This window comes from Condylostylus longicornis, unplaced genomic scaffold, assembly GCF_029603195.1.
Source record: "Condylostylus longicornis isolate FDR11 unplaced genomic scaffold, ASM2960319v2 ptg000005l, whole genome shotgun sequence".
Classification (NCBI taxonomy): domain Eukaryota; kingdom Metazoa; phylum Arthropoda; class Insecta; order Diptera; family Dolichopodidae; genus Condylostylus; species Condylostylus longicornis.
In genome coordinates, this window is record NW_026577974.1 from 6,209,031 (window position 1) to 6,236,330 (window position 27,300).

Genomic DNA, 27,300 nt, shown 5'->3' on the forward strand with positions numbered 1-27,300 from the left:
GTATATGATATGTAAAATTCACTGAGAAAAGTTTTTGACTTCACAAAATCGTAAACGTTTTTAAGTACCGGGGATATTTTGATAATATTTTCATCTTCCAATTGCAAGAACACAAAATCATACACAACATTTTCTTTCAATTTTCCTTCAACCATAGTTACAAAATTTCTCTTTAAAAAAGCACATTTTTTCAATATACAGATATAAAATCTGATAGAGAAAAGTTAATTAAAATATTGAGAGGCCGCCACGCACTGTATTTAACGTTTAATTAAATTAAAGTACCAATATATGTATATATATAGTTACAACTAAACTAATATGGTAGCGATAGAAAGTTAATTAAAAAGTTTTATCCAACAGCGTTTTTAAAATTTACTTAGCTATAGAAAAAATAATTTTAGACTCCGGAAAAGAAATTGATAGGATTTTTGTTCAGAAAGTTCATATATGTAGGTTATAAAGTGCGTTATATGGAGGTTTTGTGTAGTATAAAGTGAATGCTGCATATTAAAATACATGAATGAATTTTTGTTGAAAATAGCGGTTTTTGTTTTTCATTAAATTTTAGTTGTTGTTAATAAAAACTAAAAATATCAGTCATAATTAAACCGGTTTTCCTGACCATCTAATATCCTATTTTACTTTTTACAAATAACGTAACATTCTAGGCCTAGTAGAATTTGTTTCTATAGAAGCCTAAAGAAATTTTTCAAAATTAATAAATAAAAATTTCATTACTATTTTTACCGTGGTTGTGAAGATTTTTAACAACCTGTGTGTAATCTGTTGTGTAACAACCTCCATAAAACATAGAAAAGCAATAAAAGAAAAAAATCTTCCACTGTGGTTTTAAAATTTTCGACCAAAAATTTTTTAGCTTTTTTTTTCGTGTGATCTAAAAAAGAAACGTGCCATTTTGTTACTCTATTTTTGGAACGAAATTTTTTTACAATAACAAAAGTTGTGAATTGTCTTCAATATTTATATAAACCTTGTCAACTTTAGGATAACAGTTAGGTAATGCCCTTAACTATGAGAACATTACAAGAGCAGAATATTTCAATTACATTTAATGCACATCATTATTTTAGGTGTATTTTTAAATTTAACTTCCGGCTTGCTCTCAATATTTCGGTAAACATATTAACAACGGTATAATATGTCAAGCTTGTTTTATTTAAAATTCAAATATAGACCTGATAAATTCCATGATTTTTGTAAAATAATTTTCAAAATCTGAACATAATAAAAAATTTTCAAAATGTGAACGTGTCACTTGTATATATTATTAATTCACAAAAATGTTTCCGAAGTTCAAACCTGTAACCGGTTTTTTCGAAGTTCAAACTTGTAGCTAAAATTTCTGCGAATAATTATTAACAACTTGAATCGTGTAATGCTATAAAAATATAGAAAATTTAATTCTCTTCCTCGATTATTTTAGAGTCTCTTTTTCCTTTAAAGCATTAGAAAACTAAATCAACAATTTCCAATATGCATTATATACGTAATATATATATTACCATAATTACGATACAAAATACACAAATAACCAAATAAGGACCCCCTCTTTTGTGTATGTTCTCGACATTATATCAAATCGATATAATACACGTGCTTCGAAGCAATTACGCGATTCTTATAATACTCCTGTATTTGTTTCTACTTGTTTTGTTATTCTTTTTATTTTTTTAACATATTGTTTTTAAATGTAGGTATATAGGGGAAGAGGATTATATATTTATAACCAATTTATATACTTAATTCCATACTGTTTGAATGTATTTTATAATCCTTCAATAAAATTTATTTTTAAACGTCGATATTAAGTTATAAGTATTAATAAAATGAAAATGCGTATGTTAAATAATCCTTGTGCTGCTTACATTTTTTTATTATAAATACATAATACCTATATATATTTGAAATATTCTGCTATTAATATATAAATAATCTACTTGTATGAAATCTTATATAATAATTTTGTAAAAAAAAAATATGAATTATTAAAATAATCGATTTTTACGGCATTTCGATATTATTTCAATATATACATTGTGAAAGCAGTATAGTTGCACCTATACAGGTTTGTCCGATTCTGGTGTAAAATAGGCAACTATACTAAAGAAAAATCCAAGATTCAAACGTTCGCTTTTGTATTTTTCTTTAGTATAGTCCTCTATTTTACAGGTATCGAAAAAATTATTTACAAAAATTATCAATTTAGTTGCAAACGGCACCCTTGTCACGAAAGTTTTGTCAACAATTTCGAATTGTTGATGTCAGTTTGATGTTCGAGTTCCTCTTCCTTCTCCCCGACCGCGTTTTGCACAAGAACTGGACCACCCTGTATAGATGAATTGACAAAAGCAACAATTAAAATAAAATAAATTTAAATACATATATGCACAAACCTACACACAATATAGTATAAGTACAATGTATATGTACGTGTACATTACAATTATTTTAAAAAAAAAAATTGTTTTCTTCAATACCTTCCTTTAAACACTCATTTACAAGTTTTAAACATGAGCTGATTAATTTTTTAAAATAATTTCAGAAAATTAATTAGAAATTATTTTAATGAAAATTTCAAAATTATTATGTAATGTGTAATGATTATTATAATTTTTAATATTATATAAATTTGGAATTTTATAATTGATGAAATTTTTTCAATAAATGATTTTTCGTATTAATTTAATTTTGTTCTAGGAAAAAATATTAGAATATTTGACAGTAATATTATGAAATTGTACTACATTAATTAATTTTCTCAAACCACAAATTACGAGAACTTCCGTCGTTGGTATTTCTAACCCCAATTCTTGTATAGCCATTCCGAATAAATTAATTGAATTGCCAAAATAAAACTTCTAATTTTCCAAATTTTTTCCATTAAATGCTAATCAAATCTCAACATTTTAGTGTTCTTTTGTTAAAAAAATCAGTAGCTTGAATTTAAAATGGTTCCTGAATTTCCTTTTATAACTTACGACCCTAAAAAATGTTAAACAGTATCAATTTAATTTCGATTATTTAAACCAGATATAAAAGTTTAATCGAATTAGTTGGTTCATGTATTGAACGACTTTGAATTATTTGGTTTTTAATAACTTATTTAAGTTCTCCGTTACTTTGTTAATTTTTTAAATTCTTTAAATTGCAATTAAAATTTCACAATTTCATTATTTTTTAATGTGTTTTTGTCGTTCTCGTACTCCTTCCATATTTTTTGCATTATCCTTGCTCTTCCTTATGAATTTTTTCATTGTCCTTATGTATATATGTATAGAAGTAAGTAAGTGTACATGTATATAGCAAATTAAAATGATTTTAATTCCTTTTTAATATCCGGTTCATCTGGAATTGACAAGAGTTCTTTTTTATTCATAATATATACATTATAGTATATATGCTTTAGCGTTTTGTATGTATTTTTCTAACACCATGTCAACAGCAGGCGAATGATAAAAGAAAAATTATTGATTCTAAATTAAACGATTTTTTTTCTTGTAGATTATTTTAGTCCTAAATACACACTTATTTTTTTTGCAATGCGTGTAATTTTTAACATGACTTTGATATTCCGTTTGAGTAAACACAATTTTATTTATTTGTACGTCGTAAGTATGTACTTTTTATAGAAAATTATCAATTATAGGAAAAAATTTTGTAGAAAAAAATATGCGTCTACATTGTGAGTTTTTCTCGATGGCTTTTTCACATTTTTTGAATTTTTTCTTATTCGTATTGGATTGAAACTAGAAATAGAAGAAATGCTATTTAAGGCAGTCCAGAAAAAAATAATCAGAATTAAAGATTTTTTTACACGACAACAACAGCTGTAATTAATTTTAGATAATTACAAAATTTTTTTATTTTACAAATCAAGTTGTAGTTTTAGGCGATGATAGAATTCTAAAGAAAAATATTGCTAATTACAGTATTTTAATTGAATTTACATGAAAGATTTAAGATTTATACCGATATTCAAAAACAAAGCACCTATTCCAAATTACTACACGATAACGGTGCTTAAACTACCAATGATTATTGAATATTAAATCTGTATAATTGCCACAACGCTCCTCTCTTTCCACAATTAAAAAAAAATCTGCCTATTTTTCCTTCTTAAATATTATTTTTCATAGACAATTCGAGAAAATATGAAAAAAAAAAACATTTTCTCATTATTAAATTAAAAAAAAAGTGGCCTACTTTTTTACAAGGTCTTCTTCAAGTTTTTTTTTCATTTTTAAAATAAAATATTAAAATAAATTTTTCATGACTTTATTTTTATATTTTAAGGCGGCTCTATATTTAACTCACTGTTCTTGGTTGTTACAGCAATAACGGAAATAGATTCTATTTTGAATATCAATCGTTCGATATTATTATTTGCGCAAGGTTATTAAAAATAGAATAAAAAAAAAATTACAATGTTCGTCAGTATTCTAGAAAATTTAATAGGATTAAGAAATTATACATAAATTTACATGCATTATATCGCGATTTAAAACGACAGCGAATAGAAATTTTTGGCTGAAGAGTAAATAAACTTGTTAAGCATAAGGTAGGAAGACAAGAATCTGGTATCTATTATTTTATTATAGGGTTTCATGCATTTCTTACCCGATCATCAGACTAATTTGTTTCAATTAATTTTAGCCAATCTTAAATATCCCATACAGTTTTAAGTCGAATATAAATTAAGAATTCATTTGATAAGTTCCATTATTGTATTTTTACAAATGTAGTTCCGAATTAACATTCTGGTTTATTCAAACCCGTTTTAATTTATTATTGTATATTTTAAAAATTGCTATACTGCTAGAAGAGCTTAAATTATTAATTAAAATATAATGTTATAAAAATAAATCAACACTATAGTAAATTACACGTAATTAATCATTTAACAACTACTATAAAATCTTTATATTAAAGGAATATTTTTACTTTGTTTTACAATAAAAAAGAATTCAAAAGGGTAAAAAAATTTTTAATTATTCAATTAGCTTCCAAAATGCATCAGTTACTCTCACTCTTTGTCTCTTTCTCTCCTCTCCCTCTCTCTCACTCTTTTTACCATAATTTTACTTTCTGCAATAGTATTTTTTAATTGAAATTTAAAAATTTACCACTGCATACCACTTTTTATTATAATCTCATATGTTTTATTTAAGTGGTAACATTAAAATTCTTTTTTATAGTACCTTGTACATACTTATGAAATTTTATGTTTTTCTCTATTAATTTATCAATTTTTTTTCTTTCTTCTTTGAGTTGAGGTCTGAGTTATTCTATACCAAATATATAATGTTAAATTTTAACATTTTTGTAAAGAAAAAGAAATATTGCTTTTGGGGTTTCGATCTTCAATAAATTTTATATTAGTGAAAAATTAAAGAAAAAAAATGTTAAAAATTCATTGATATTCGATTTATTAAAAAAAAATAAAAACGAGCAGAATTTATCATGGCAGTAACTACTAGTTACATAAGGTGGTAGTAAAGATTTACAATAAGCATAAAAAACAGAAGTAAGTGATGACGAACGTATATAAATTTGTGCAATATTTTCGCTCTTGCATTTACTTAAGAAAATAAATAATGATTTTTCACTTAAACATATAAAGCTTAACAAAATACTTTGTGCAAGGGCTAAAATTAAAGCACAAGGGGATTCAGATGAAATTTCCTTTTCTATTTTAAAAAATTTCGATTGTTATCAAAAAAAGATCGAATAAACCAAAACCTCACGTCTATTTTAAATGAGTCTGGCATTATATTATTTCTATAAAAAATTGCATATTATTAGGCGTTGGTAGAATTTTACAAAGTAAATTATAAGTATTTAATGTAAATAAATTAAAATATAATAGTCGAGTCAGCAACAGCAAACAAAGCCATTGTTTGAATGTAATTCAAAAGTTTTAATAAAAACATACTGAAACTTGAATTTAAATGCAGAATCCTAGAAATTCAATGATAATTTGCGTTCAGTACTAATTAACACTCAGTAGGTAGTCAGTAAAATAAAATTGTTCTTAAATATAAAAAATAATTTGTAAAGTGATAAGACTGAAGTAGGAGTCAACATAGCACCGGCACAAATATAATACGATACATTGGCTTAAGATCATCTATGAGTGTTGCATTTACTTAACTTACGTTCCTTGATAATAGAGCTGGTAAGGAAATCTCCTCTGAGCAATTAAATGTTGAGTTCTCCTTGTACAAAAAACACCCCGTCAGAATTTATAACTATCTTTATTTCATACTGAAATGCATTTTTAATATTTTTCTTTACTGATATTTCAGAGTTACTTTATCATCATAACCCTTTTATTATATTTTATTTAATGATTTTTTTTTTTAAATTTTATGCATAAATAAAAATGTTATATATGACTTTCATTTTATTCAACATAATATTTACCTACACCTTACCAAACTATAATAAAAATTTTTATGCAATTCAAAAAAAAAGGAATAAGAAAGTAAAAATATAATATTAAAGTAACGTTAATCTTCTTTAGAAAAAAAATCACTTTTTCATAAAATGTTCAGTATGCTAAGAAAGAGAAGAACCCCTATGTAATAATTGAAGCTCCCAATTGATTCAAACTGAAGAAATGTAATAAATTTTGGATTATTGTGAACATGAAGAGGAGTCGAGTATGATTTTTTATATTTTTATAACATATTGTAAATCATCTAAGGTTGTGTTGCTTATATGTATTTAGAATGTAAATGAAACTTATGTGAATGTGTACAGTAAGTAGGTGTAAATAGTATAACGTAGGTAGAAATATGGAATGCACTTTGTCAGTATAATATTATGTAATCATTATCTTGTTCAGGAAGGTATTTAAAAGAGAAGAATATAGTATTTTGAGAGAAAGTTTTAAAGAAAAATACGAAACACTTTATTATATATGGTAATGTGTACATTGGTTGGTAGGTTGATTGACAAATAGTGCCGTTTTGCTACCACCACCCCATGATTGTCATATCGTCATTGAACATACGATTACAGATGGTTTATATAAGCCAATCCGTTCTTTTGAGACATCCATTTAAATCTCCGATGCTAATCTTGGATATCTCGTCCAGTTCTATCACGCATGCCCTACCTCACACGACCAGTCTGTCCAGAGCCAAACACTCGCAGAGATGCAGAAATGGTCTCCTCCTTGTGTATTATCCGTCGGCTGCGAACTGTTGAAGGGCAATCCCAACATAGGTGCATGCTCGACAACAATGGATGTGCTGTGTAGACTGTCGTCCCTTGAAGACATCGCTAGGGCCCATTCGATTTCCTAAAGTTGTAGTTGGGTTACATATACACACGTGTGTGGTAAAATATATGCACATACTATAGTTAATTCATTAGAATTTTAAGAGTATCATTAGAAATTTTCCGAAAAAAATTAATAGAAATGAAAATTTCACATAAAAATCCTATAAAATTTAAACTGTTATATAAAATATAACAGTTGAAAGAAAAAGATAATGTTATTAGAGAAGAAAATTTTTGTCTGGAACTTTTCAAAATATTTTTGGTAATTTTTTTTTTTTGGGGAAAATTCATAGTTTTTTTAATCATTGTTCATTTTTACCTTAGGCAGCTCACATTTATGCTTTGTAATTATACGACGTATGTCCATCCAAAAAATTTACGTAAATGCTTACCTAAAAATAAACAAGAAAAATAAAATTAAATTACTTTATACACAAAATTTTATTATGTTTTTAAATAATTTTTTAGTATTTTAAGTAGAATTTGGACAATACTTTTAAGCATTCCTCAGCCTCCAAATTCTAACAAAATTAATTTTATCAAATCTAAGCTTAATTATTTTTACTTAAATATTGCAACTTAAAAACGGTTTAAAAACAATATAGAATTGAACGTTTCGTCAAAATTTCTACATAAATAATACGGAAGGCCTAAGCTAACACACAAAGAAGTGTTTTTAGCTTTCTTAAATTTCTAAAAGTTTTGAATTATTGAACTATAAACTCAATAAGAATAAAATAAGCGTGTAAATTCAATATTTTAAATTGTGAACGTTTGTAGTTTTTTGTTCTCAAGTAATGAAATGCTAAGATTTCTAACAGAATATAGATAAAAAAATTTCCTTTAAAATTTCTTAATTAAAAGCCTCTTTTAAAAGGAAAACCTTTACCACTTTAAAAACTTTTAAAGAAATTAAATTACCATATTTTAATTTTCTCTTTGATTTTATAAAACTCAATGGAAAGGAAATTCTTCTAATAGTAATAATAAAATGGTTTTCAAAGAATATTATAATTTAATGACCAAAAATTCAACGAACCGCTGTAACATAAATAAAAATTTTAATGGATAATTTAAAATTTAATAATCGTTACTAATCATAAAAAAAATGAAAGGAAAATTCTTATTTATTTCATTTAATAACATAAAATATTACTTTACAAAAAAACAAGCAAAGAAAATTTGAAAAAAAATTTCGTGCTACTTCAAATTTTATTACCAAAAAACCATAGCCGTACATTTCAAACAATCCCCAAAAAAAAAAACACTATTTTATCTTCATGAAAATTTAAAACACAACATCAATAAAACCATCATAAGAATCCTGTTGTAGAACAGGATTTTTTTTTTCATTTAATTCTTGTCAGAATAATGCCGAATATATCCTTGTATTATATAGTAATTCCAAAATAAATATGGATAAAATTAAAATGGCGGAAAATATAACATTATCTTATTAATTTTTTAAAATAGCACATAAGATCAGCTCAATTATTATTGTAAATTGAATTAAAAACTGTAAAATATAAAATCAATGCGAAATTTAAGTAAAGCTTGTAAAGTATAATTTTGAAATATTGGGCTTTCAAGCTATATAAATGAAAAAGGGCTGAATCTGAAATGAAAAAGGGCTGAATAAGTAATGGAAAATACCTCTTTGAATTAAAATTGAAGATTATATTATAGACTTCTAAGAAGAATGTTAGTGATTTTAAGCATTTCTTAAAGAAATGGAGTTGTCTTAATGACCTCTATCAATCCAGTACATAATGACAACGAAACTTCCTCATAATAATGGTAGACAAATTGTAAAATCATGATAATTGCACTCGTGTCGAACTCATTGTGCAACTAATCAACCACGAATTATAATATCTTAACAAATTTCAAAAACATTCAGGCTCCAATTTGTATTTACCGCAAATCTATTTTAGGAAAACGTTCAACCATTGGAATTTAATATATTTGCACTTAATTTTTGAATTATTCAAATTACAAAGATATAAAGAATCATACAAAAATTGGGAGAAGTAGGCCGTAACAATGTTTTAATTACGCAGTATAAACACAGATAAAATATTCTTACAACCTCACAAAATTTACACTTTTAGATTATGAACATAAGACGGAAATTAATTCGCACATAAATAAACAGCAAGTCTTACTTGTATTATAGCCAAGAATCACCCTATATAAAACGAATTCTTATTATAATTACACCACTCAAATATTCTTTTAGCAGCACGATAACATAAATGAACAATATAACAGTTTACTTATACAAATTTTTACATTAAAACTAATTATAATCTTCTGTAATGTGCTAATCGTATTTTTAAATGCACAGTTTTTTTTTTAATTTTGCTGTTAGTGTAACAATAAATGATAAGATTATGTAATTAAATTTCATTTGAAGAAGAAGAGGGAAAACAGAATATTTAACTTTAACAGTTAAATAAAGATATTACGAATAGTTACGGAAACAAAGTGTTAAAAAAAATTAAATGAGGAAAATAAAAAGAGAAAAATTTGTAACATGTTGAAATCATATTAAGTTAAATTTGAAATAATATTTCTTCGTACACAGTCTCTAAGGAATTGAGAAGATTAAAATGGCAGGAATGAATAAGATACTGAAAATTTTTTATAAATTAATATTACTTGTAGGTACCTACTTATATATACTCTGAAATTACAATATTGCCCATAACTATACGTATACTATGTTCATATCTTCTTGAAAAATTTATATTCTTTTTATGAGAAAAAACCATACGCTGCTAAGAGGGGAATTCCATTAAATAAAATTATAAGAATTGGACGATTTTTAGAAAAAACAATTCGAAGTCTTATAGCTCGAGAAGAAGAGGCCCAAAAAACAAAACATCACTTTGCTTTTTTTGGTTTATCTGAAGGCATGCTACCACCCTTCTTCGGTCCATCAGCTCTGGACTGCTGATTCTATATAAAAACAAGTCAAAGAAAATATATTCTTGGTTCTTGATCTTGTTGATTTTTTCCGTTGATTAATTTAGATACTAAAGAATACACCACCGTTATGAGTAGAGATAAAATTATGTTGGATATACATAATTATGTTGCACAGAAGTTAACTAATATTTTTAGTAAAAACAGTATGACCTAAGTAAATTTATAGGTTATATGTAGTCTGCTACATGAAATAACTTGTTTACATAAATATGACTTTCAGTAAACAGATTTTATAAGCTTTAAATACTACTACTCTCATCTATTAGTCAACTAAAGGGGCGGAAGAAGTATTTAAGTATTTAAAAAATCATACATATTTACTCTCAATAAATATTTTATTATATAAGTTTTGATTAAGCGCACTCATTCAATAAATAAAAGATGCAATGAGAACGAAATCTTCTTATCTGTCATATTTTCTCATATTTTGTTTTTTTATATTTATAAAGCAATTACACTCTTTGTTGCATTTTAAACTTATTAAAACTCTCTTAATTTGAGAGATTATTTTTATTTTATTAAAAATATTATTATATTGTGATAAAATTGTTATACAGTATAACAATAATAAATTTAAAACAAATGTTTATTTATTCTTTCGACATATTAAGTATTTGTTTGTTTTTTCTCCTAATTTATGGCTTTATAACTCTTTATTTTATTATTAAATATAAATTCTTAAAATAGTTTTACTATTTTTCAATTTTAACTTTAAAATATCTAAAAATAAATTATTATTTAGTTATTATTCTCATCTTATCTTGAATATTTGTGTTATACATGTATAACTATATAATAAAATAATTTAAAACAAATTTAATTTAATAATCCTTTTATAATATTAAAAATATTATTTTTGTTTTCCTCCTTCTATATTCTAAAGAATGATTTGAATTGAAGATTATTTTTAGCACTTTTTAAAAAAATTTGTTATTGTATAATTAATGTTACTCTGATCGTCTTTCTGGGTTTCTGTTCACAAAACTTTTATACACTGTAATATATCCAAATATTTTATACACAAATAAATATTTACTATAGCGACTTATTTTTGTAAAAGAAATTTTTACCCATAACTTATCTCCCCCCCTCTCTAAAATTTATAGCCCCTTAAAGTCACAAAAATACAATTTTTTGACTATTTATTCTATCGGAACTACAAACATTTCACACACTAACAAATAATTCATTTTTTTAAACAAAAAATTTTTTTCTACCTCCAGCCCCATAAACATTATCGCCTCTTAAATTTTGTAAAATTTGAATTTTCGGGGCCTTATATTCGAAAATACAATCATTTTTAAATTTCTATTAAAGCAACAAAATTCTTGCTATGTACAGTATGGATAGTACATCAAAAAGTGTACTTATTCATCTTAAAATAATTTATTTCACTGCGAATTCAAACCATTTTTTGTCTTTCATCCTAAATGTATGCAAAATCAATTTAAATATGTAGCTAGTAAGCTGTTTTTCACTTATTCAAGGGAGAAGTGCTGCTTTACAAGCCATTAATTTGATTCAAATTTATTTAAAGTAAAATTCAATATACACACACATACTTGTACATTAAAATTGTATATGATAAAAGAAATTTCCTTTAAAAAAAAATTAATTTCTTAAAGTTATTTTTCAGGATCTTTTTATTTTCTTCCCTTATTTTTTGCTCCTGTTTCATTTTTAAAAATATTTTTTTTATTTTATAATATTGAAATAAAAGTTAAAACTAGCCTCTAGTATATTTTATTTATTAAATTCAAATAATATCGAAAAGGAAAAAAACATTATTGTCATTTTTACCTTTTTCCTGAATTTCTCCGAAAATTTCAAATTTTAAAAAAGTGGGTATAACGAAAGCTCACAATATAGAAAGTACAATAAAATTTTTACGATTATCACAATAGTACGAACATTTCATGCAATAATATGATTGGAATACAAGAATTGTATAACAGTTTCAAAATATAGGTATATTAAAGGATGTTTCTAAAATTTTCTTTTTAACATCGACCCCATTTTCTTATATTATTACTTTTAGCTCTATATACCCATTTTAATAATAACATCATAAAATTATTAACTTTATTATTTTGAATTTAAAATAATACATTATAATATGTATAAGGAATAATAAAATTAGAAAATTTAAAAAAAAAAATTAATATAGGATGAAAATTTAAGGCTTTGGGCTCTAAACTCTAGGTACATTAAACTAGTGCTTTACACAGGTTTGACTGTTTTATATTTTAAATAATTTTATATTTTTATATTAAATTGCTTTACTACGATTATAAAGTTAAAAATAATATGTGAAAGCGGTCTAAAAAGGTTTCAATTTTGTTTTCTTTGTATTTTTTTTGATATTAAAGGTGTGTATTTTTCGTGCCCAAAAATTATTTGAAATATAAGCACATATACATTGGGTCAATAGAATAGCATTTATGTATAAATATATTTAAGGACCTAGCTATTTAAATTTGTATGAACATAATAATATACATGTCACGTCTACATATTAATAATTTTTTTACTGCACGTCCTTTAAATATGAAATTTTACTCTTTAAAATTACTTTTATAAGATTATAATTTTGAAAACTTTAGAATTATTTAAAATTTAAAATATTTTCAAAACTACTTAGCAAATTGTATTTTTAATATTAAATATTTTTGTTCCCTTTCTATTTCTCTTGCTATCAAAAGGTTGGGTTCGATTTTCATACATAATATTATAATATTTTAATGAGTTTTGAATGTATTGTACTTTGATTTTACAATAGTATTTTGTTGTAATTAACATGAAACTAGGTATTAGTGTTGATATTTCCGATAATATTTTCAAGACAAATCGAGTTATTGAATTATTGCTAGCTGGGTCCATATTAAGAGTCTTTTAGAGATTATATTTCGAATAAATTTTATTGTCAAATTTTAGTTCCAAAGCAAGCAACTTGTTGAATATTTTAGTTTTACTTTTATTATAAAGTTTGAATGAACCTTAAATCAAAGTAACCACATGTATTTGGTTAATCGTTCTATGCCGCCATTTGTGTAATTTCTAATAGACATTGCCTCTATTCTTCCACGTTCTTCTTTTTAAATTAATCAAAATAATTCGAATATTTGCAATAATAAAAATATTACCTGAACATTAAGATTATTTTTTTAACTTTCTTTTTTTAACCCAAATTAGTAATTATTGGATGATAAAATTTTTTATTACAAAATTTAAGGAAAATTACAGGCAATATAATTTTTAAGATTGTCAAATTAAAAATTTTACCTGTATTACAATTTGAATTATTCCTAAGGAACTTAACAAGATCCGACCAAGTTGTTTACCAACATTACCTATTTTTTTTACAGTATAATCCTAAATAAAATAAAAATTTTGGATCTGGAATTTATTAACAGCTTATCATTTATCTTGTACTTTAATTCTTTTTTCCCAACCAGTAATTTTAAGGTGCGAGCGAGATCTTTTTAAAAAATATTTTTAAAAAATTTGTTTTTCGTAAATTTTTTTTTTATTTTTTCAAGTTGATGATAACGAAATGATTCTCGATTTATTTTTATTTTTTATCCCAAAATATTTTCCTTTATTTATTTTAGATTTACGGGAAAAAGTTGTTTTGAAAAAGAAATCTAGATAGCGGATAAATAATACCGTTTACCAAAAAAAAAAACAAAAAAAAAGGGAAAAACACGGAAAACATTCCATTTCATACAGCGAATAACTTAAAAGAACAACATATTAATATTATAATATTGATATTAGAAGAGCAAATGATACAAACTGTATGGATCAAACGCAGAAATGAATCGTTTTTCTGTTCGGTTCTATGGATGTATTTTGCACATATGGATATAATTCGGTCCTATTGATATATTTCGATGCTAATGATATAATTCAGTCCTATGGATATAATTCAGTCCTATGGATATAATTCGGTCTTATGGATATATTTCTGTGCTGTGGATATATTTCGGTCTTAAGGATGTATTTTCGTCCTAGGGATATAATTCGGTCCTTTAGATATATTTTGGTCTTGTCGATATATTACGGTCATGTGGATGTGACTAGGTCCAATGGATATATTTCGGTCCTATGGATATAATTCTGTCGTATGGATATAATTTGGCACTATGGATATATTTCGATTCTACGGAAATATTTTGGTGCTAGGGATATAATTCGATCCTATGGATATATTTCGGTTCTATGTATATAAATCGGTCCTCTACATATATTTCGGTACTATAAATATAATTCAACAAACTAGCTGATTCTGATCTTTATCACTGCAACATCTAAATGCATATATTTGTGATATTTTTTATTCATATTTGATCAGGAATTTTTGATTACTCTTGATTTTCAGTATTAACAAATACTACATACATTTGTAGATATTTACATAAGCATAATAATCAAAAATTTTAGAAAATTTTTATACTTTCTGTAAATTATTGTTCACCATTCTCCTTTTTTTGTTTTTATTTAATCTTCTCCTATGTTCGTTGCAATTTGTTTTTGTATTTTTTAACTTTTAGATATTATTCTAAGGATTTAAGTAATGGATTATTTCTAAGGATTTAAGTAATGGGTACAACACACATCCATTCTTACATATGTGAAATTTAATGTGTGCATCACATGCTTTGATAATATGCGGTCTTTATGGTTTGTACCTCTCAAATATGTATAACGTCTTGGTAAATATAAGAATTTCTTTTTTGTTGCTCTCATCACTTTTTCTCATTTTTCTATTAAGTTTTTCATTATAAAATTTTCTCAAGGAATATTACTTTAATCTAGTAAGCTATTATAAGTATATCCGATGTGTAAGGAGTATATATAGTATAATTGTAGTATATATAGTAAGGAGTATAATTGACGAATAAATGCGGGAATTATGTTGTGACGAAAAAAAAATGGTATGCATGTATATGTATATTTATATGAGTGCAAAAAATTTGGTTTTGAATTTTTGTTTGTTCGCTTTTTAATAAGAAAAGATCTAAAGGAAATTAAGTGAAAAAAAAAGAGAAATGAATATTTTCTTGAAAGATTATTCCCCCTTCAAGTATTGGTACATGCTGTGCTATAGAGAAATTTTTAAAATATTAGTGTTGAGGACATTATTTGAAATTTTACTTTCATCTTTTTCATTTTGTAATAATTATATTAAGTGTTTTTTTGATGGTATTGACATTATGTATGTGTGATTGTGTGTGAGAATATTGAAAAAAAATTTCAATATTAAAACTAATTAGAAATTACAAAACAGGAGAGGTATATTAAAAAAATTTTATAAGGTATATTATTATTTAAGTCACCGTTTCCCTGCAAATAATGTAAAAACGTATAATGATAAGAAGCTTATACGACAAAATAATATTATTAAAAAACTTCTCTCTGTCTCTTCTTATGCAGTTGCGGAATTCGTAATGCGGTTGCAGACTGCAGTACAAAAAAAAATTGAGAAATTCAGTTGAACTTAAATAGAATAAAAAAACTTCAAGGAGGGTGAGAAGAGAGAGAGAGAGAAACAGAAATTTAAACTAAATAAACTAAATGTAGTTTTCCGATTCAATCTCAGTATGACATTTTGAAATTAATGAAAATGAGTAATATATGACTAATGAGTTATATTATTTGTTAATGTCTTAAATATAGAACTACTTGACACTTCGAAAAATAAGATTGCCATTGCAGATTCACAATCTCTACGAGTGAGAATTTATTATGGAATAAAATTCCTCTGCAACAAATACAATTACTAATTTTTTTTTATACAAAATAGACGCAATTTATTTTATTTTACTTATGATAAAATAATGATCAAAGCTAGCAATAGTAATTTTAATATATTTACTAAAAATTGCATTTAATTAAAATTCTTATGTGTCCTTCAGGAATTCTTATTACAAATATCAATATGCCCGAGTAAATAATAAAAATATGAATAATTTTTATTTTTTAACTTTCAAAATTTATGCGTTATACGAAGGGCAACCCAAAAATTTTATATGCATAAAAAAATTATAACAAAAATTGTATCCCAAAGGATACCTTCTTTTTTTTCGCTATTTCTAAAGAATTTTATATAAAATATTAAATGAGGACAAGAGAATATTATCCTTTCAAAAAAAAAATTCTTTTTATTTTAAATTCTATTTTTCTTTCTTTCATTTTTAATTAAATATTTATAAACATTATACAATGTATCTATATAGGGGACCTTGAATAATAATAACATACATTATTGTTAAAACTACTTATGAATTACAATATTTTTTTTTTGCTATTTTGCTTTTTGCAATATTTAAATTTAATTAATATATTTGTTTTGTTTCATATATATCAAGGATAGAGATATATGTAGTTTTGTTAGTACAACATTTCAAATTAGTATTTTAAATTGTAATAAAATATATAACAATTTTGCTGAGTATGTGTTATAATATATGTTAGTATACAATATTAAATGTATAAAGTATATGAATATTTTATTAGAAAATATATTTTACGAACTCCCAATACGATAATAATAATTTTAATAAATATTCATGTATATATGTAGGTACTAATTATGAATCAAAAATTTTAAATTGCAATTCTCTTATATGAATATACGAGTCTTATAAATTATTACAGTTAATTTTTATGGATGTGTGTGTGCATAATGATTTTCTTAATTTGTATTCCTAATTTGTTATATTACCATTTTTGAATATAATTATATTTTGATGGTCCATGGAATATGATTGAATTTAATTTTTATATTAAATAACATGTAATATCCAATTAGTGAGTGCGTCGATATAATCGGGGCTAGTTGCAATAGTTTAACGCTGATTTGAGTGGACTCCAAGAATTTTGTGGAGCCCACCAGGGAGCGAGAGAAGGTGTTGACCTCGTTGAGTCGTCTAGACTTGAAGCTAATGGTTGGAGTATTTACTGCGCATGTCGTTCACCTTAACAGTGAACAGTGCCATCTCTGCTTGGACGATGATGATACGGCTAAAATCGGTCATACGATTTTAATACTATGGTCTACTTAAGGGTCTACTTAAGGGTAAGGTACTTAGACTGGGGTTTGTAACCCGTTTGTAGGTCTCACTGCTCTCACCGGACAAAATACTTAAATTCATCAGGGGTTTAGAATAGTGCTTCAAACATATAGGGGCCTTGAAACATATACAACAAAATTTTTGTATATGTTGAGTGGAGAAGAGAGATTTTAGAATTTATTAAAAAGCCTTTCAATCTTACAACTTCGAAAAAATTTCGAATTAATTTTATTACTAAACCCCGTAATATAAAGTGTTTTAAAAAGAATTTTTGGGAATTCTTAATTAATGTTATTAATGATATTTTGAACCAGAAAGTATGGCATATGTTAAGTTAGAAGAGATAAAGTCTGTAGCATTTCTTTTATATTTCTGTTGTCATTTATTTTACAATTTGAATTTATCAAGACGTAATATAAAATACTAACATTTTCATTGTATATACGTACAACATAAATATTTAAATGCTCATAATATATATATATATATATATGTATATGCAAATATATATATATATATATATATATATATATCTTATACACATTATGTTTAAAACAACATATTATTATATAAGCAAATATTTAAATAATTCCAAGTAAATTATTGAACTATAATATTAAATGAATATACAATGTTGATAACAATAAATTGAAAAAAAAGACAGAGAGTAAAATAAATAAATTTAATGGAAAAAAAGAATAAGAAAAATAAAATAAAAAATAAAATATAATTTCATTAAATTAATCAAAATATAAAGGACATATTATCAAAATAAACTGATATACTTGAAAAAAAAATATTATACAAATATAAATTGAATGTCAATGTCTGTGAATAAACAATATTAAAATACAATTGTAGTAAGTTTTATAAATGTTGCCAATATAATTCGCTAAACTGAGACATAAAGTTTATTAAATTAAAAATTGTTTTCTTGAATATTATGCTTTCTCATAACATTTTTTAAAGATACTGCATATACAATGAAAAAATTTTAACTTCCGTTTAATGACAACCACGGCTGATCATTACTTGTTTGGCGTCCTAAGCTGTTTCTAAAGTATGCGCTCCCTTCCCCCATCCTATTCCCGTTTTCAAAGCATATGCAATAAATTGTCCATAATAATTCACTTTATAACTTTATTACATGCTAAATGTAAGATTTGTCATGGAATTAAAGCCTACAATTAAGCCTTCAGCTTTAACTTTTTAAGCCAACTTAAAAAGTTAAATTAGTTCGGAATTTATTTAAAAGTTTTTAATAATAAAATTTATTCATTTATCAATTAGTTTCAATTTCATATAACACAAAATTAAATTCTAAACGTATTTCTCTCTAGAAATTCAAACTCATAACTAGCATACTTTTAGGAAACACTAAAAATTAAATGATGGCAACACTACTTATTAAAATTTACTTTTAATAAAAATATTTCTTTTATCATTGATTTCTTTTCAACTCCAGTAAATATTTACTATATTTATATATGTAAATATGTGTATATGTTTTAATTTATATACATATAAGTAGTACTTATATATTTTACGATTATATTTATATAACACTGTCAGAATTGTTAAGAAAATTAGCTTTCTATTTCATTAAAATATATGAAAGTAGCTCTAGTATTTTTCATTAAATTAGCGTGTTACTTTCTAAATCTATATACAATATTATGTAGGTATACATATAAAATATACGCCATATTGTATACAAATACAATATTGAAGATATACAAATACACATAAAAAGGAAAAATAATATTTTGAATATTCAATTTTGCTTTGTTTTCTAAAAATGACAAAATAAAAATATTGAAAAAGAAAACAAAAATAAAAACACAAGTTCGCAAATAAATACAAATAAAAACAAAAAATATACAGTAACTATTAGTATTATATAACGGGATAAAACAAGTTGAATTAAAATAAGTTAGAGAAAGAGACAAAAGATGAATAATATATATAGCAAAAATAATCAGGAGAAAGAGAGAGTTACAATGACGAGAAAGTAAAAATAATAAAAACAAAAATTTTTTATTTTAGTTATTGTGAACTATTTTGCATGTCAAATAACAATACGCCATATTTATTTCGAAATTGTCATTATTAATTTTATTTTTGTTTTTGTTTTATAATATTATATAAAATGCTTATTTAGCATGTTCTTTTTTCATTTAAATAATAAAGTAATAATACAAATAAAATATGACAAAAAAATAGAAATGTGAAGACAACACAAAGTAGCACAAATTATCGAACCCACGCTGTCCATACGGTTAAATTTTCACAGGGGAGAAAATTATAAATTTTTTTGGGGAAAATTAAATAAAAAATTTTGTAATAGTTGAGTAAATTATGTATAGATGCAATATTAGTACGGTCCGTAAAATGTCATTAAAATTGAACAAAATTGATTACGTTGAATTCGGGTTTGCAATTCTAACTACGAAAGATTTTATTAGCTAAAACTGCACTGCAAATTTAAAATATATTTATATATTTCACTCATTAAGTCTCAACAATTATAATACGAGTATACTCTCGAGAAACAAAACACCGCCATATTCTTTCGCTTTTTCTCAATTATTTCTTTAAAATGACAGTAAACATTTTTATGAGTATTGTTGGACTGTATAATATATGTAATTAACTGATACAGTCCACCAATACTCATAGGAGTAATATTAATTTACTGATACATAATTATGCATATTTAAAATTTAAATTTACTGTGGTGGAAGATGAGAGCCAGGGACTTACTGTTAGATAGGAGATTATTCACATTTTTTGTCTCTTTTTTTCTTACTTTAAATAATGATCTATAACTTCATAAGTTAGTTGAGAAATTTATTCATTTTCAGAATTTTCCTTCACAATTTTAAACCATTTAATACCTAAAGTAAGATTTTCCTGAAACAACATAATAATTTTAAAACACGTTGTAATTTTTTGTAATATTATTTAAGGATTTTTTTTTCTTTTATACTTATATTAACCCTAATTTTATTATTATACATAAATACGTTGTAAATACTATTTTCCATATACTGTTTTTAAAATTTTCCACCAAAAGCAGCAACGAAGCATTAGTATACGTACATCATAACGAAACAACGAAAAACCAAAAAAATGGGACAGCGATACAAGAAAATATTGAAAATCCTTTTGGGAAATATTCATTAAAAACTTATAAAATAAATTTTAATTAAACCAATACATAAAAAAAAAAATTCAAATATTTTTTTTATGAAAATCTATGAATGGAAAATTGGATTGTTAATTTTTAATGGCAATAATTAGAGTTTGAGTTTTTCTTTTTTTTTTTTAAATTTGGAAAATGAAGGATTTAGAATGCTTATATAATTTTTTTGTTTTTGCCTTAGTGGTTGTTGGTTTTTTCGTTTGATATTATATAATATCATAAAAGGATACTTTACTATAATAAAAATGAGGTTAAACAAAAAAAAAATTCGAAGTGAAAATAAAAAAATTTCGAAAATTACCAATTTTAAAGTGGAATTTTTTTCAATTTTCCATTATATTGTAAATCTATACAAAATTATGGCTTTAATATTCTTAAATTTGATTTTAATTAGAATAAATAGCGTATATACTTGGAAAAAAATTAAATCATAATAGCGGAAATACTTTCATTATTCGGACAAGTTTTTTTGCCAAATTTCTTTACCAAAGTGCGAAAAAAAGACGGATGAATACAAAAAATTAAAACCAATATGGCGTCTTTTTTCTTATAAAATATTTCTTTTAATTAATGAACATTAGTCAGGTAACGTTCACCATGCCGGATTTATGTAATCGAACTGAACTCAACTACATAATAAAAAATTTTATATATCAAATTTGTTTACAAAATTATTCGATTCAATTATGTCGATTATATCGACTTAATTAAGACATGTTCGGCAAAGTTTGATACATTATTTAAATTGATGTGTTTACAATAGTTTGATACAAGAGTATAATTCCATATTACAAGATTATAATTCCATATTCTGAGAGATCATCTTCGAAAACATATGGAAGTGTTACTAATCGAAAAAAATATGAAAGTAACGTATGCATCAAAGTTGTACTGAGACGTTGAAATTTTTTCCTATAAATCATATTCCTATTCAATAAAGTCTCATTATTAACTAATTTCTCTCTTAAAATTTTTAGCAAAATTTTACAAAGAAAAAAAATTCCCATTTTTTAGAACACCTCAATGAACTCATACATTAATTTTCTGAATATCATTAAAAATTTCCTTCTAAATAACCAAAATATTATTAAAAAATAATTTTCAAAATAATAAAAGAAATTATTATAACCTGTTATAAATCTGTATAATAAAATTTTTTTTTTCTTTTGAGAAATTTATCCTAACACCTTTTATTTTATATTATTGTTAATACTATTTTAATCCATCAGCTAATGTGTAATAAATATAATGAATTCCCCTATATTTATCAAAAAACAAAACAAAAAATATCCTGTTTTATAAAAAACTTTTACTTTTTCATTTATTATTAAAAAAGAAAATCTACAAAATATACAAAATCCTTTAATAATAATAATGAAATACGTGCTCATACCTATTTATATAGTATATGTATATATACTGTTATAAATTATTTAAAACAAAAAATTTTTAGGCTAAAAAGAACAATATAACAGCAATAAACTTTTATAAAAACTATAGATTTAAAAGCAAAAACACAAAACAAAAAATATTCTAAGCTCTTATTTTTATAATACCAAAAAATATCCTCTAAAACTACAATGCATTACATTATACATATACATTCATATTAGTATACAATATGTATAACAGTTATAAATATGTATAACATTATATTATAATAAAGTTGAATATTCTGTTAGGGTTTTTTTTTCTTTTTTTTTTTTAACTTATAAACTTTTAGATATTCAAGGATAATTTTTAAGTATCTTAAAAATATAAAACTATAAACAACAAAACTGATTTCTGTTATACCTTATAATATACATAGAAAACTTATATTAGTGTTTATTGTTAAAAATTTCAGTATATTCGTTTGTGTATACGGTAAAGATCTTAAATAACTTATTTTTCATAAAATTTAAACACTTTTAATATAGAACTTTTGTTTATTTTTTTTTATCTAATATACACGGTATATATGTATAACAAAAAGTATGATTATAAAATATAAGACCTTCTTCATAAGAAGATATGTATAACAGTTTTATCTGTTATACCCTACACTTTACTATTCTTTTTGATCTAAAACTATAGGTTTTTGGCATTGAATTTTTTAATAATAACAGTTCTTAAAGTTAAAAGTGTACAGCTTTAAAAACTCTCAATACATGTACAAAAATGAAGCTTTTAAAACTTATGAATTTTTTACTTTAAAAATTGAAAAATGAAGAAATCAGAATTTTGTTTATAACTGATTAAAGAACGTCTATCGGGGGCGATTTTGTAATGTTAGTAATTTTTATTGGAAAATTCTTGGGAACTCAAGAATTGAATCTTTATTTTCTTTTTCGTGTTGAAGTTTTATTAGAACCTTTTATTTAGGTATCAACCTTGCTTGCAAGTTATTGGTTTTGTCCAACTAAAATATTGCTTCAAAAAGCAGTTGGTAAAGTAATTTAGAAAAATTTCAATTTAAACAAATGTTTCCTGGAAATGCCGAACTCGTTACGAATATACCCTATGTAGGGTATATTCGTAACAGTTTATAGTAGCTGTACCAAATGGCCTACCAAAACTATTTTTTCTCTGTTTTAAATTTTAAAATCCTTTTTTGAGATTCATATTTTGTGTATCTTTATAATATTTTTATATACTATACTGTTGTAGTATGTACTGTATAGAGCATATTATGAAAACACATTTTACTTTTAAGGTACTAGATATTATATAACAGTAAATTTTAAATTTAGTTATAAGTTTGGTTGTTTTTTCTTTTTTTTTTAAAGGATTACGATTTACGTAGAGATATGGATATGATGTTGGTCAATAAACTTTTATAAAATAAATTTTCGGAAAATTTGTTCCATATTTTTCACCATTGATGAGCATACAGAGTAGGAAGAAGACCTGATAATTTTTGCTTTAATTTTAAAAAATTAACCTTGTTTAAATTATTTTGATTTTAAAAATTTTCGAAATAGTGAAAGTTAAAGAACATTTAAGTTGGTAACATGCATTAATTTAATAATTATAGTAGTAAGTAGTTCAAATATGAAATGCAAAATGCATGAATTAAAATTTCAATAATATTATAGAAATTAAAGGGCTAGTTCCAGTTTATAATCAAATCCTGAGACTAGAAAAGTAGTATTCTGTGAGGCAATGGGTAAGGAGATTTAAGCTGCCAAATTACATTAGAGCATTCCTTGCGGGTAATTGTGTAGGTAATTACCCACAAATTTACCCGCAAGATATGCACTACAATTGGTAGCGGTTTTCGGCGTAACCGATTTCTTCAACTTTCAAATTTTGAATTTGTGAGTAGAAAAAGGGAAACAGCGTTTTGGGGATATACCGATTCAATGGCTTTGAGGATTATCAGGATTATTTTTTAGCCTTCTTCAAGGAACTTTAACAGACCTAACGAGGGGGATGTGTCGTAAATGGGTGCCAATGCTAAATAACGAATTAACTAGCTGCGATTCTCTTATATACATAGTTCGTTCCATAATCTAGTACTAGTTGTTTGCGTAATATTATATTACTGCCATCATTGAGGTATCATCTACGCATAGTGCTCCAAATAATGCACTCTGAAGCTCTTTCCCAGAATCTATCCTCCCAATAAATTGTTGAATTTTATTGAAACTGTTTACTCGCAGATCTTCTCTTTCCTTTGAGTGCTGTTCAAGGGAACAAAACTCAAATAAATATTTAAACATTAAAATTTAAACATGAAATTCAAAACGTGAAATTTAAAATATTGTTGAAATTTTGTTCTATATTCACCATGCTGCGTATATCTACATACATTACATAGTATTAGACATAGTATTTCACTCATGACTTCGTATTATATAATTTTTAAACTTCCTGTTTAACATTAAATTTATTTTTTCTTATTTTCACTGAATTTTAAATTTTTGATATTAATAATCGCGTATATTATGCTATAAATTTTAAGGATGTTAATTGAAACTTTTCGGAAATGAATAAATAACATTGCAATTTTAATAATAATTTCTCGGAAAATTATTGTATATTATATACATAAATCTATATTATGTACAAAAAATTTTATTCTTACAATACACATAAACTCATAATATTTACGATAACAAAATATTATGGAATATTGAAATCCCCACGAAAAAAAAGGAAAGAAATGTAAAGAAAATTTTATAATTAAATTTAAATGAATATCCTGTGATTTTGCACGCTATCATTATTACTGTTATTATTGTAAAATTTAAAAATTGTTATGCAAGAAATTTGTATACTATGAAGAACCATTTAATTAAATTTTCATGAAAAATCTGGAAAATATACAAATATACACACTTAACATTGCATTATACCGACTTCTTCTTCTTCTTTTGGCTCTACAGTTCGGGGTGAACTTTGGCCTTCTTCACGATCTGCCTCCAACTATCACGATCCTTTGCTGTTGTTTTCCAGTTTATGATTGTAAGCTTTGCAGCATCACTTTCAATATTTTCTTCCCATCGTCTTCTGGGTCTTCCTCTGTGTCTATTTAGACTAGGTCTTGCTTGCAGAATTTTGCTTTGTGGTCTATGTTCATCCATTCGAATTACGTGCCCTGCCCATTTTAAACGCTGCGACTTGCTATACCTTATTATATCCTCGCCTTTAATTAAGTCGTTAAGCTCATCATTTGTTCTTCTCCTATATTCGCCGTTTTCTAGATTTATGGGCCCAAATATTTTTCTTAATACTTTTCTTTCGAATATTCTTAAATTATTTTCATCTACTTGATTTAGGGTCCATGATTCGCAGCCATACGTTACTACCGGACGAATAATTGTTTTGTAAATTAGAATTTTAACTTGTCGCGATAGCAATTTTGATTGAATTAATTTTTTATTCGCAAAGTAACATCGGTTTCCTGCCCTAATTCTGTCTTGTATCGAGTAAGATATGCTGTTGTCGTTACATAATAATGTACCGAGATAATTAAAGCTTGTCACTCCTTCAAACTCAAACGAACCTATATTTACATTTTGTGGTCGTCTTCTTTCGTTGTTTCTCGACATTCTCATGTACTTAGTTTTATGCTCGTTGACGCATAGACCAACCCTTTTTGCTTCTCTCTCTATTTGTAGGAATATTTCTTCCATTTCTTTATGTCGCTTTGCCACTATTGCTACATCATCTGCATACGCGATAATCTGATACGATTTAGTGAAAATAGTTCCACCTCTGTCAAATTTGCCTATCGCGTATTGCAATACCATATTAAATACTAATGCCGAAAGTGCATCTCCTTGTCTAACACCACTTGTAATTGGAAATTCTTTTGATATATTTCCCTGTACCATTATTTTGGCTTGTGATTCATTCATTGTCATCTCTATCAGTTCTGTAATTTTCTTTGGTACGCCTAGCGCCAGCAGTGCAACCGTAACAAATTTTCTGTTTACACTGTCAAACGCCTGCTTAAAATCAATAAACAATAAATGTATGTCGATGTTGAACTCATAGCATTTTTCCATTATTTGCTTAATAACAAATATTTGATCTATTGTGGATCTCTGACTTCTAAATCCCGCTTGATACTCTCCTATTTGCTCCTCATAATAACTTCTCAACCTGTTACATAATATTTTTGATAAAATTTTATAGGAAGTGTTCAATAATGTAATTCCTCTATAGTTATCACACAGTAACTTGTCTCCTTTTTTGTGAATGGGACATAGTATTCCAGTTCCCCATTTTTTCGGCATTCTGGCAGTCTCCCAAATTCTACATATTAACTTATGTACTCTTAATTGGAGGTGCTCACCTGCCATTTTGAACAGTTCCGCTGTTAATTTATCTTCTCCAGGAGCCTTACAGTTCTTTAGATCCAATATTGCACTTTTCACTTCTTCAATCGTTGGCAATCTATCCTCAGGTTCTGCAGTATACAACTCGAGATTTCTATTTTCTATATCATCCTCATGCAACGTATTTAAAATCTCACCAAAATATTCACGCCATCTATCAAGGATCTCATCCCCATTGCATTATACCGACTAATGATTATAATTTTTGTATTAAAAGAAGAATTTTTTTTTGGAAATTATAACTTTTTAATAGCAGGAAATTATATAATTATTACTTTAAAATTTTATCATGCAATTTTCAAAAGATTCAGATAATTTTCGTATCCTAAAATAAATACTTTGAAATCACAGTGTATTTGGATTTGCACTTACCTTTGTAATGGTATCGTTATTAAATAATAAAATTATGAAATTTAAAGTTATTTTTCGTCCTTGAACTTTTAACTTTGAATTTATTTTCATGTTGCATTAAAAAATTTAAGGATTTTGTAAATAATATAATAAGATTTTGTAATCGATTCATAGCTTTGTAAGAGGAAAATGACAAAGTAAATTGAATTGAAATTATTCGATTGAGGAAAGTTGGGGTTTTTTGCAAAACTGCAGCTAATTTTAAATAAAACTTGTTGGGGTTGTAGAAAAAAAAATTGTAGATTATTTAATAGACTGTGCTCAAAATTTGCTTTAGTGATAGTGAAACAGCAAATAAATAGTATACTAAATTTTAGTATGGTATTTTTAAATTTTCAACAACAATAATATTTTAATATTCTATTTCGGTTTTAAAAAATTTTGCAAATATTTCAAAAATCTTCAGAATTTTACAAGTTAAGATATTTATAAACATTAAAATTTCAGGCATATTTAGAATAATATTTTTACATTTTTA

General features: G+C 25.0%; 1 protein-coding gene across 1 annotated transcript in view; it reads right to left on the reverse strand.

Annotated features, from left to right (window-relative positions):
• Positions 1 to 7,590: 7,590 nt before the first annotated feature.
• The window catches only part of LOC129615919 (gamma-aminobutyric acid type B receptor subunit 1-like), a 122,616-nt gene continuing 102,906 nt past the window's right edge, over positions 7,591 to 27,300 (reverse strand). Inside the window, exon 3 of the mRNA XM_055531345.1 lies at positions 7,591 to 7,703. Within this exon, the coding sequence (XP_055387320.1) occupies positions 7,647 to 7,703 (57 nt within the window). The 3' untranslated portion in view covers positions 7,591 to 7,646. The remainder of the gene's footprint in view (positions 7,704 to 27,300) is intronic.